The sequence below is a fragment of the Homalodisca vitripennis genome, chromosome 4 (genome assembly GCF_021130785.1).
Source record: "Homalodisca vitripennis isolate AUS2020 chromosome 4, UT_GWSS_2.1, whole genome shotgun sequence".
In the NCBI taxonomy this organism is placed as follows: domain Eukaryota; kingdom Metazoa; phylum Arthropoda; class Insecta; order Hemiptera; family Cicadellidae; genus Homalodisca; species Homalodisca vitripennis.
This window is the reverse complement of record NC_060210.1, coordinates 114,966,699-114,980,395: the sequence shown is the minus strand read 5'-3', so window position 1 is coordinate 114,980,395 and position 13,697 is coordinate 114,966,699. Positions and strand designations below refer to the sequence as shown.

The 13,697-nt window shown below is 35.2% G+C and overlaps 1 protein-coding gene across 2 annotated transcripts in view; it reads left to right on the top strand.

Moving 5' to 3' along the window:
• The window catches only part of LOC124359970 (FK506-binding protein 15), a 38,547-nt gene extending 35,468 nt beyond the window's left edge, over nt 1-3,079 (top strand). Inside the window, exon 14 of one of the 2 annotated variants that reach the window (XR_006922199.1) lies at nt 2,876-2,909. Coding sequence is in view for 1 of the 2 variants with exons in the window: in XM_046813175.1 (XP_046669131.1) it covers nt 2,876-2,943 (68 nt within the window). In the remaining variant the exon portion in view is untranslated. Of the gene's footprint in view, nt 1-2,875 lie in introns of both variants that reach the window. The other variant, XM_046813175.1, reaches the window with a different exon arrangement.
• The last annotated feature ends 10,618 nt before the right edge of the window (nt 3,080-13,697 follow it).

The following is a 13,697-nucleotide window of genomic DNA, read 5'->3' as shown; positions in this document are numbered from 1 at the left end:
ATGTTACTTAAGAACAGTAGTAATAAGTTGTCTAAATTTAAAAGTTACCCAATCGGTTATAAAAGCTGTTCGATGAAAAAATTATAATATTTTGATTAGCTGAAAAAGTATTTTATGAATTTATCCTTCTTGAATTTAAACTCCTCAAAGGGTGATTCTGGAGCCACATACAGCTACTTTTCTTTGTTGGTCGGACTTTAGATTTCATCCCAACGAAGATTTCACTATTTGGCAATAGTTGTTCTTTGGTTGGTATAAGTACCAAACAGTAAATCCATGTTTGTATTTACCTTAAAACTGTAATTACAGACAAATATAAAATGGTATCTTACACTTTAAGTTCCAAAATATTGTTTTATGTTGATTCTGCACTACATGCTTCAAGACAAAAGTGATAAGACCCATGATGCAATTCATTCCAAACAGTCATACTTCTCATTCTACTTTACAGTAAGTTTAAAATATACAGCACTGTCTCCTACCTTGGTCTGAAAGAGCTTCCACCTTGTCCGTGAGTCTAGTGATCCCCATCCTTAGTTCCGAGTTCGTGGTCCGTATCTCGGACAGGAACACATGGAACTGGGACTGTGAGTCTATTCCAGGGGACTGAAGCTGGGGTGTGGGAGGGAGGTACATACTGCTCATCTGTAACAGCAAACAGCCACTTTAAACTTTGTTTCAAAATATCTATTCTTTCTTAAAAAATAAAATGGAAAGATAATGTTTAGATAAGCAATTTTAAAATATTTATAACATTTATTGTAGTTAATTCAAGTTCTTTACTAATCAAGCTGGTAGCTGCTAATCATGTACAATTAATTATGAACCTTATAACTAGAAAACAATTAAATGTGGTACCAATTCAGGGCTATTCATTTTGTTATTCACATACGCAAAACAATAACATATACAGTACACTTCCATCATTTCAAATGAAAAAATTCCCCATATAGACTATAGGTATGTGTAAGGGGAAGAGTCCATAAACAAGTCTTTTCTTGATTTAAATTATATAGTATGGTTTTACATTAACATTTACGAAAGGTTAGTTTAAGATTGTACGAAATACATTATTATAAAAAACATAAATATATATACGTATCTATCTCTATTTAGTTTAGGCACCCCTCAACCACCATATTTACTGTTAGGTGGATGAAAACAATTTAACAACACCACCAAACCACATACAACAATAATAATTGTTAATATACAAATATTTCCAAATTATTTCCTCTTAACAGGCTTCTACATAATTTATTGGTAACGCGAACAAATCAGGGCCATTGAACATCATGATTCACTCTAAATCATGATCTGGTAGGTCCTTAGTATGAATTAGGCATATTACTACTTGAGTAGATGTATAGAGGTCTTTCATACCTAAGATTTCTGAACTTCTGAGAAGAGTACTTAGAATTCAACATAAACACAAAACACGTAATAAATAATTGAAAACCTCAAGTCATTGCTGAGTCATAATAGGACCAACACCAATTGTATTATACCAAAAATTAGCCTAACTTGACTGCCCACCATGTACGGAGACTGGCTCCACGGAACCGCAGGTAACTGCTGTGTGACTGCGGAAGATACGGGGACTGGAGGTGCGAACGTGGAGGGTCCTGCCACTGGAGCATGCAGCACTCTAGCCCTGGCCTTGGGCAGTCCACGGTCTATATTTGCGTTGTGTACGCGAGCCGACTGGTCATCCTGAGAACATTCAGTTTTTTAGTACACAATTACATTGAAATTCCGCTAGTAGAGTAATTATAGTTATTTAAAAATAACGCTGAGTAAAATTTCTAAATATGGAATAAAAATAACAAAATGAAGAAAAAGAATATAAACCATTAAGGATCTAAATTGTTATATAATAAATAAAAATGTAATACATTAAATATCAAATAATAAATAAAATAAAGATATATTTATTATATATAGCATTATTATATAGCATTATTATATACAGAATATAGAGCAATAGATAGAATATATAGCAATAGAATATATATATATACATATTAGAACAAGCACACATATTGGTTTTAAACAGCAAAATTTCACATGGACTCAACTTCAGATTTAACTTAGCTAAAAACATCTAAATTTGTAATCAACATATGGAATAATTTTAGTTCATGTCATCTGTATTTATTATTATTTATTCACTTTTTATCTAATTTTGTTTGTATTATGTTCTTTTATATTTTATACAATTTATACTCCTGAAGACGGTTTTTACCGAAATATAGTACCAATTTAAAAAAAAAAACTATTTTATTTAACGACAACTACTGTGTCTTGGTTTAAACACCAGTATTGAACATTAAATAAATCTAAAATTAGACAGTAAGCTATGAGCTGACCTCAGTCTCGTCAGAATCGGAAGGAGTGGGAGCAGCTGTCTTGAACGGCAGAGCCTGTCCCATCCGGGCCATCCTGGTGATCAGATCAGCCTTGGTGGGCTTCGAACTATCTTTGGAACTGTCTGGTTGTCTTTCAATCTCCTTAGACTTCAGCAAATCTTCCCTGAGAATATTACTGAAGAAAACACAAGCTCAGGTTATAAATTATTTCGATGTTATTCAGTTAACGCTTTTGTCATTATTGTTTATACATAAGACTAAACACTGTGTAAAATAAAGTGCTGCTGTTTATTAACCCTACAAGTGCTTAACCAAGTAGCCACCCAATAGTGCTAACGTCATGCTATACGAGATCAGATCAGTGTTTACTGTAAACAACATAACATTCCGATATACGTCCCTCGTAGTATTTTATACCTACTTTTTGTTAGTGACAATATTAAGATTTCATACAACACTTTGTAATGACTTTGCTAGTGTTGTATGTGATGTTTAATCTTCTACAGACCAGGTGGCGCGGATAGAGGTATGGAGAGGCAGCTGGAGGAGGAGCAGAAGAGGATCTCAGAGCTGAACGAGAGACTCCAGGCAGTCCAGATGGAGAAGAACAACGCTGCTGGGGACCTTGTGGTGGCCTCTGCTTCGATATCCGAGCTGCAGCAGACGTTGCAGGAGAAACAGACTAACATTGACCGGTTAGAGCAAGCACTGCGAGATAGTGAAGCCACGAAGCTCGAGGAGGTCAGAAAGAATTTACAGGAGGTCCTAGACCCGAAGCCGTTAATCGGGGATCACCTGAAGAAAATCCTCAACGTAGTCTACCGCCTGGTCAAACTTCAGTTTGAGCCCCAGAAACACTACGATGCCGTCTTCATACAGTCTGTACTTGCCGAGACTATCAAGGTCTAATATTTAACTCCCTTAGCATTCGAGTATGAGTTAAATAATTTCTTATAAGGGATGAGTATCCAGATATATTCTGCTGACTAACTGTTGAAAGTGCAAACAATAATGTTAAGTCTCACCAGAATAAGGTTACCAACACCATCTGATGGTTATTGTACAAAATATCTTGTCCCCAATGATCTTTTTCAATATAGCTCTAGCACATTCTGTTGGATATTTCTAGTGGTGACCTATACAATTTGTATAGCCTATATAATGTCTTTTGTTAAAATCTTTCTTTGGACTGAATTTCAATAGACTGAACTATTCTTTACAGAAATGTGGAAAAATTAATTACTAAAAATTAATACTCTGTTCAAAACGTTTTACAATGCAGTTGAGTTTATAAAATAAGTTCTTCAAACCATAAGGATTTGAAGCCCTAAATCTAACAATTTATAAAATCCACTTAAATATGCTTTAAGGACCTAGTATTAAAGACTAGTATGATTATTCTACAATATGTTGTGAACTTTGTGACATATTAGATTATATAATGTATACATGATGTAAAAGTTTCTTATACACGTGATAGTTTTAAAAAGCCTACAACGTTTAAAACACATAGTTAATTGAAACTCTTCTTGGACAGGGTGTGACTCTGCGAATTATCTTGTGAATGGGGAACTTGTCACTGATTGAGGGTCAACAGGAGTGTGAATGGTGAAAACACAAGATCTCCTCTACAGACCCAGTCTGCTCCAACTGTCTCATCTGAACAGGGTACTTTCCTTCTTTTTCCTAGAAGTGGAAGACTAGAGGATAAAGAGACTGGAAAGTCTTCACTGATCAAGAGACACCAGGAGGAGGGATGGTGAAAAGGGGCTCCTCTTGGTGCACGATCCAGTCTGCTCCCACTGTCTCATTGACACAAGTAACTTTTTTCTTCTAAAAGTGGGGAGACTAGAGGATAAGAGAATGGAATGTCTTTCACTGACCAGGAGATGCGATTGAGTGAAAAAAATCTCTTCTACAGACTCGGTCTTTTCATTAACCAGGGACTTATAACGTATCATCATATCATTGGGACAGCAAGAACCTGTTGTTTACTTCTTGTTGTTAGGGTTGTTTTGATGATGAAATGCTAGTCCTCAAGTGTCTGCTTCCAATATGACATCTCAAACAGGTACCTCAACTTTTATTCTGTCTGGTTGAATTGAAGTATCAAGGAAAACAGAATCGGGTATTTAACTGAATCATCAGGAGAGGATGGGTGATATACAAGTCTTTCTTTCTGTATGCTCCCATTGGTCACATCTTCTGGAGAAGTTAGGACTCTGCTCAGTTTGAGATGAAGAGATCCTGTCACTGTCAGAAGGAATAGTAGACGATAATGATAAAATAACTAACCTCCTTTACAAAGAGACTATTAATATGCAAACATCCTTCTTTATTCTATCTTTGTAAAATGATAATAGACTCAGTTTATTGTATTTAATCAATGGCTGTTTTGTTATCTGTATCATTAGAACAATCACGTGTAGAAATTTGTAGCTGTACCAAGGTTCATTGTCACAATTCTCTTCCACCTTGTTATACATTATGGCTATCATTACAATGACAAGTTGTGCAACTGACGACTATTGTGACATTAAATGGTGTTATGCTTTTTCATAGGGTGCTATTGTAGATGAATGTTCATAATAATTGTTTAGTGAAATCATACAGTTAATAGACAAGGGCTGGAGAGCCAATTTCCAATCCTTATGCTCATAACGTAATTTTACGTCGCAAATAGATATGGAGGTATTTTTTCTAAGAAAAAATAATTGATCATCAGTCATGTTGATTTTCGTTGCAGGAGATCAGAAAATGGACATGGTATATAAAAAATTATAATTTATTCTCGGATCAATATTTTTTCCTAGTGTTATTAAGACTTAAAACCGATCGTCAAATACTTAAATAAGTTTACACCATCACCAGAACAAATAGGTAAACATTTACTGTAACTTGCCACTTTAAGCTTCTATGAGCTAAGCTGATGCTGATTTATTATTCATCTATGTGTCTAAAGGTTAGATTTAAGTGTTTTGAGATAAGACAAATATATTTTTAGACAATATTGATGCATTTCATGGTTTTAACCTTTTTATTTGATATCAAAACTGACACAACTGTCATGTAATCATAGCCATAAGGTACAAGGATTTGGAAAGAGAATTGTGGTATGAACCTTGGTATGTGCTACAAGGTGCGTTAATGTTACATAACTTGATGGTTCTGTGGGCAATAACAGTTACAAAACGGCCAATGATAAATACCATATAACAATTGGCTATTATGATTTTCAAGATGAATTAACAAGGCATGTATTTAATTATTAAGTCATCATATTTCGAACACCACTAAACCTAGTTGTAGCTGACGATCTATTTCTTTCTCGGGGAAAATTTCTCTATCACTTTCATGAATAACCGAGGTTTTTATTTTTTTTGTAACGCATTCAATTTTTGGCACTCGGCTACGGGGGCTAATAACTTTTCTTCTATTCTTATAGATTCCACCTATTCCATGTATATCCTTAATATGAAACAATCATGAGACTATGTCCAGCATATTATTGTAGAGCTGCAGAAGACTATGTGTTAGTTTAACTGATCTTGAACGCTACTTATAACCTGTGACATTAAAAGAAAATTTTAATTGGAAAAATCACTTCAGGAAACAAAATGGAAGAAGAAGGAATGGCCAACACACAGGAAACAAGAAGGACACAGTCCGGGGGTGAAGGAAGATGTGAAACTCACAGTGGGAGTGAGTGTAGTAAAGGAGCGAGGGCGGAGTTGGTGTACTCGATGCCTGTGCAGGACAGTGCAGACAGTCTCTAACACAGATTCTGTCAGTACGCAGGATAAACACTGGTGAGGTTTAAACACAAACTCCATTGTATTTTATTACTATTTTGATTTTTTTTAAGTTAAGGATTTTGTAATATGTTTACATTACTGAATAATATAACTTGAACAGTATATAATATATGATTTGAGATTGAAATATATAAGCAATGGAATAAAAGTAAATCTCAAGAGTAGCAGATTTACTAGGTAATTTACAAAAATAATCAAATATGAAGTTTTTGTTCCTGTTTGGAGAGAGATGTATGCATAGCGAATTTACTATATGAGTTGAACAATACCGTAGATCGTTTGAGAGCAACTTGAATAAAAGCTTGTGAAAATTTAATAGTAATTTACATATTATTTACTGCAAGTTAGTTAACATTTTTATTTTTTATATGCAGATATGTATTTAACTTTCATCTGCAAATATATGTTTCCAATCTTTTATTAAATTTATTTTGATTGTTAATTGGGGAATTTAAAGTATTAATTGTATAGATTTTTTTATTGTTAAAGTTTGTTTCTTCATTGCAACATAAATGTTAAGGTGCCAATTATGCACTTCAGTGCATTAACTAGATAACAAGAATGACATAATAATAGGTAGGATAAGGTGTTTGTTGTCATCCATTCCATTTATAACCATTTTTAAAAGTCATGGTCCATAACATCAAAAAAAATTGTAAATAACGTAATATTTAATTGTATATAAAAAAAAGATTGATTCCCCCATTAAATATGATTTATGAGGTTTTGGATCCCCAAAACTGAAAATCTATGTATACCTTTGGCATAACGTCACCATAAAGAGATCCACTATATAAAAAGGTCGGAAATTGTATATTATGATTCATAACCTAAGCCTTCTAGTGGTTGTAATATCAAACTACTGAATTACTTCCTTCTTGGCATTTGAACAAAGAGTTCAAAGACAATACAGTCATAAAATTTCTGAGATGATTTTGTATATTTAAAGTGCTGTGTTCAATAAGTGATCAATTTTTCCGCCTGATGGACTAGCATTTTACTGCTGGTGGTGGTAATACAAGCAGATTTTTTGCATTCTCTCTGTTATTACTTCAAAACCTGCTTGTAAGTTTTCTCATGTTAGATGCTGCGTTCTATTTTTCCATAGTTTAAAATATATTTTATAGAACCGGCAAATATCAATTTTTACGTTTTGCTTGGAACCTATCCATCCTCTTTTTTTCAACCTTTGAATTGTTGAAGAAAAGTTGAGTTTTGTTTACAGTACTGATTGCCACTACAGATGTAGAAGCACAATATTGTGCTGATAACTAGCATGAGAGGAGGGAATTGTGTAAAAGATGTGGATTAACTGTAAATTGGACATGACCTGTTCATATGTTTTCTTTTTGTGCATTACCTTTATTTCTGAAAGGTTTCCTATAAAGGCTGTATTGATTGACAGAGGAAGCGCCCAGTCTGAGTGTGGAGTTCGGACCAGAAACCACAAGTCTTAGCAACCGCTTCCACCGGTGACTCCATGGATGGTTTCTTCAGATGATGTGAGTAACTGAGCATTACTAAAACAGCATTACAATTGATTCTTTCTTTAAAGTATGTTATTGACGATGGAAGGGTTGAAAGGATACAGGATTTCTCATACATTTGCCATCGTTATAGGGTATAAAAAGGTATAATCACAACGAGGATTAGAATCCATCCTCTTCATCAGGTGGGGGAGGTATTAATAAATTAAAAAATAACGGTGTTATTGTTATACCTTTTATTACCTATAACGATGGCAAATATAAGAAATCCTGTTATCCTTTTATGACAATTGAGCTAAAACTATAACCAGTTTTAGTGTGGGAAATTTATTGTTCCCTCAGCTACCCTTCAGTAATTTTGTTAATTTCTTCTTTAACTTTAAATGGGGGGGGGGGGGGGTGGGGGGGGGGGGGGGTGGGGGGGGGGGGGGGTGGGGGGGGGGGGGGGTGGGGGGGGGGGGGGGTGGGGGGGGGGGGGGGTGGGGCTTATTTATCAGGCGAAGTTAGGTCTAATAAGCTCTCTCTAACACTTGACCTGGGGACCAACTGCCTAAAGGTTCCAGACATGCAGTAATTATTTTTATTTTGTATTGAAAATTAAAGTGTTTATTATTATTTTAAAGTGTTGGAAATGATTTTATGTTTCTGTTTTAAATGAGCAACTCTTGTTACTAGTTAAACAACAATGACGCGCTGCTTTATACCGCGATAGTGTGAACACTACCTACATAGTGTAAAAAGACTACATACGGCTGGTGTGTCGTAACCCTGCTATTGGTGGTCGTATTTTGAGCGTGGTTTGATATATTGGAGTTAACTGCACTGACTCCTTAGATGATATACAGTGTTGTAGCTATGCTGAGGTCGTCTTGCTTGGGTGGTGAAAGGATGTGATCTGGTGTTAGAGACTGGAGTACAACAGCAGCACATAACAGTCAAGACCGCAATCTTCATGGTTCGGACTCCATATAAACTTTTCGACTCCCTTGGTTGCCTGCCATTCCTACCACCAAACTTAAAAATGTATTACAAGCTGAAATAAATCTAGGTTAAATATGTCATCATCTCAAAGTCACAGTTCACAATAATTGTTTGGATGACAAGAGCCAAAATTAAGTCTCTTGGATAAAGACTGCGTTCTGTACGGCGGTTATCACAACATAACCGGATCAAGCAACGTCGAGTGTGGCTGCCGCTTGGATGGTTGACCGCTGAGCGATCCTGTCCTTGCAAGCAGCCCGCCTACCCGGCCGTTGGTGGTGGTTCGGAAGTCACCTTTAAGCCGTTGTTGGTCAGTATAAATGTTAGAGAGGGCTTCTTAGCCCGTAACTAGCCTGGTCAAATAAGACATTCCTAACTTTTTTACTTTACCTCTAGATACGTAATTATATCAGCTATAGCCAATGACAATGGCACTGAATATGGAGACTCGGTATTTATCTTGTTGCCTGATGCTAATTATGTTTCTCATAATTTCAAGCTAAAAATATTATCACCAGAAAAACATTTTATACCTTTTGTTACCCTTCCATTTGAACCTGAAAATTTTTGATAATATAAGCCAGTTCCTTTCTTAGGGAAGGTTCCACTATCAATTTTGTGGAAAGGCATTTGTTGTGTTCTTTGTATAATATAAATGTGTTGCAAATATTGAGTTCATTTCCATTTCACCTTATATTTATACAGTGAAGCGTTAGAAATATAACACTGTCACCGACTTGACTCCTGAAATCTGAAGTCAGTGTCCGTCTGAAGATATCCAGAAAATGTGGGTAACAAAGAACCTCAAAACGAACTCTGCATTGTTCCGGCATCAGAGACAAAACAATTGTCTCATCAGGTGCACAATTGAGAACAAATCTTCATCTAGATTGGATATTTTGTAGCCTCTTATGTGAAAAGATGCATTTGAACTATTTCTTCGGCGACATTTTTGGGTCTCATCAGACGGACGCTGACTCCAGATTCCAGGAGTCAAGTCTGTGACAACGTAGATTTCAGACGGTGCACTGAGCGAAAAGTGAAATAGAGCTGAACTTAGCACTCGAAATTGAAAGTTGCGTTCGTGTAAATTTGTTTTTGCCTCCATGATTATAATAAGCGCTATTTCGATACAGCCATCAAGAACGCACTACAACCAGTCTTTTGATTTCATATTCACTTCTGCAATACGCACCGTGATTTGTTTCCAATGTGTACAGCATATAATTCTGTTCCCGCATTTTGAGTACCGTATTGACAAACCTTTCTGGCATTGACGAAAGTCTTGGCATCTAGAACACAATCTACTGTGCCAAACTGCCTCTGCCGTCTTCCAAACTATACTAGAATGTTCTTATGAAGCAACACAGTGGTAACGGGGTAACACAGTCACATCACATTGAGCAACACGTGTTACTTCACGCCACAGTATCACATACGATCATGTTCTGACACGCAGACGCATTGACACTTGTTCCATCAATTACAACCCGTCACACATACATAATCAGGTGTGACAATCCACCTTGACCCGTACCGTATTGTCCCACATATGCGATTCTCCCCGCCTGGACAACAATTATCCCCCAGTCGACCCCATTGAGCGCCAATGTAACTCGGAGTTATTTTGTTAGTGAACGTATTTATTACCATACAATAGCAAATTGTATGTATTCTTTGAATTTAATTAGTTTTTAGGAGAACCGATTAAGGTCTTACAAGAAATAAAAGTGTACAATTAAAATTATTCACAAAACAATAGAATTATATCTATAGCAACAGGTTTACTGATATTAACTAGAAGCAACAATCTGGGTTTTGTTCTGTAGATGGGGACATCTTCCAACCAGATTTAACTACACTTATTCTAGTCATATTTTGAAAAAACGTTAGCAATGATGCAAATGTGTACCTACGAATAGCAACTAGTAGTATATGAATATACATATAGTAGTATATAAATGTGTATTATTATTACATAAATATTTTCCACCGACATAACAGTGCTTCATAAAAAGTTATGGATGATCAACAAATGCATTAATAACAAAAGTAATTTAGGTTTACTAGTTTTATGAATCACATTTATTGTCCTATACGCAATGGATTGTCTATCCATTAAGGAGCATTACAATTTATTATCTATGTATAAATTAAAACTAATTAATTAAATTGGTAATAACCCAGAGTGCGGGTCTGAACAAATAGAAGAAGGGAGAGTCGGTAGAGTACAAGTTCGACAACACTGTTAAAAGTTCCCACGACCTCTGAACAGACCCAACACAGACGAAAACATTGTAAAAAGTTGCTACGACCTCGGAAGAGACCCAACACAGATGACAACACTGTTAAAAGGTGCTACGACCTAGGTAGAGACTCAACACAGACGACAACACTGTTAAAAGTTGCTACGACCTAGGAAGACACCCAACACAGACGACAACACTGTTAAAGGTTGCTACGACCTCGGAAGAGACCCAACACAGACGCCACAGACTCTCCTTTCTCCTCAACACATACGTGTCGTCCATTGCCAACATAAAAAATAACTGTTCTTTCAGTGATACAATATATAAACATCAGCATAAGTTTCCATTGTAAACGAGCGTATAGGGTGGTTAATGTTTTATGTATGACAATTTTATTTATTTATTTTAAATACAGAGGAGAAGCCAACTCCCTTTTCAGCCTTCTTCTGCCCTTCTTCATGGGCATTTGGTTTATCAAACAGAATAAGGTGGAGAGTTAGTAAAGAGCAACGTTAATAGATAATAATAAAAAAGTCACTCCTGCTAAATAAATGAATAGTTTAGCCCCAAAAATATATCCAATTTTATTTAGTTTTTAGATATGTCTAATAGACTGATGGTAAGATACGGCAGTACTGGAAAGTATCTTGACTTTTATTTCTCAATAAAAATGCTAATTTTATAAATATTTCACTGTAAGTTTTGATTACAATATACATACAGTCAAGTCCCTTTTAGTTTGACAGTAACTAAGAAAACTAAACGATTAGTGATGAGTATTGCAGTCAATAATTTAACTAAAATATAATAAAAAAACTCTTTTACAAAAACATTGTATGATTTCTTCAAATATTCAAAATTCATTTATATCTGCATAACCTGTACGTTGTAAATTATACATGTTACTAAGTCTACGGCCAAAAATAACGGGAAAATTTACAAGGCGTAACAGTGCTCTTGTAGAGTAAAACTAAATGAATTTTTCTTGCAGTTGAAATTTTAATTGAGCTATGATTAATTAATAAGAATTAAATTATATTTCATAATATTAACACCTTTAAAAATACTTACGTAAAGTGTATTTAAACATGTAGGCTACATGTGACCAACTCAATTTTAAAGGATATTGAGTAAATATGCACAAAACATTTTAAAATTATGCTTTTAGATATATTAATTTTTATTTATGAAGGGAAAATTATGATAAATAAGATGACGGTATAGTTGTCAAAATACCGTATAACATTGTAATTTTAATATGTTACAACAATATTTGAGCACGGATTGGTGGTTCTAAAAATATTATTCTACAAACACATTCAAAATTGTTAACTTTTAAGATGTGATTCTTGGAGAAGGGAGCAGATATTACCACTCAAAATGTCTTGGTGCAATTTTAATGCCGATGAAAAATATTTGTCTTTGTGTTTAGTTTCAAATGTTTAGTTACTGAAATACCTAACAATAAAACGCGTCTATAGGAAATGATGGAGTTACGTCGCTATGCAATAAGTAAATCTATACCGATTAAATATATACCTCTTTCTCACTGCTCTTTCTCTAACAATTTGATATATTTTACACGAAACTCTCTACACAGACAGTAAGAACGTTCTTACTATAATATTTACGCTAAGGACAATTACTATCTCCATAATGGCGATGTCGGCCCAAAATAGATTATTCCCCAATCGATCTTCGTCTTGATAAATTTCTCTCATCCCATAATATATCATTGATTAATAGTCCCGCGGTGATATAACATCAATTAGCATATCTTTGTTTTCACCGTCTTCTGCTAGGAGCGCTGTCACTCAATCAGCTGATCAGATCTCAGGTGGGAAAGTGGGTTGGGAGTTCACCAAACCCATGCCTCCAACCGCTTATGACGTCATCGAACAACAGCTTATTGATGACGTCATTAAATACTCTTACCCTGCACGTGTACAACCAAACGAGTCTATCTAATGATCATCCATTAAGAGTGATAGAGTGACTCTAGCATTGAATGGATATTGGTTACACAAGAGATTAATCATTATGCTATAACCTGTATCATACTATAAATCATCGCGCATCATCCAATGATATAATCTGGTAGACGTAAGAGTATATCATACCCAGCAGGGATCACTTCTGGATGGTTTATACCTTCCAGTTGAACCTACTACTGGGCATAGTAAAAACCGATGTCTCAATTACATTTGGGCAACCTTATGGATGTCCAGGAGCGGCACATCACTAACCGCAAATATCGAGATTCTGGGGTGCAAAGGTATTCGATAGGTCTAGTCCACTGCGGGAGTGACTGTTGGAGTTGGTGGGATTCGTCCTTAAGTATCAGAGGTAGGTTTAATTTATAAAACGAGGTCATTACTAGAGCACTTAAATGGATTACAACTCTAAAACAAAATATTTAGCTCGGTGGCGCTGTCTACAAATTTGCGAAATTACAAAATGAGAAGTCAATGATGAAGTTCTAGCTGTCAATGTGGTGAAAATAGATTCAGTTTTAACAGATGACAACATTTCAGCCGCTTACTGAAGGGTTTTAAATGTAATTGTTATAACTGCAAAACTTTGTTTAAATCATCCTCTACATAGAACAGGATGTAAACAATTTTTTAGTTACAAAATCAACAAAATTGTAATTTCAAATTAAGTGCGTTTATAATATACCACAGACATACCGTAGACTAATATTCTGGAGAAGAAATAATTAGGGGCTTTAAGAGCGTATGTAAATTATAAAAATATTAAGAATATTTACAGATGTTGTGTTTCTTGCACACTCCA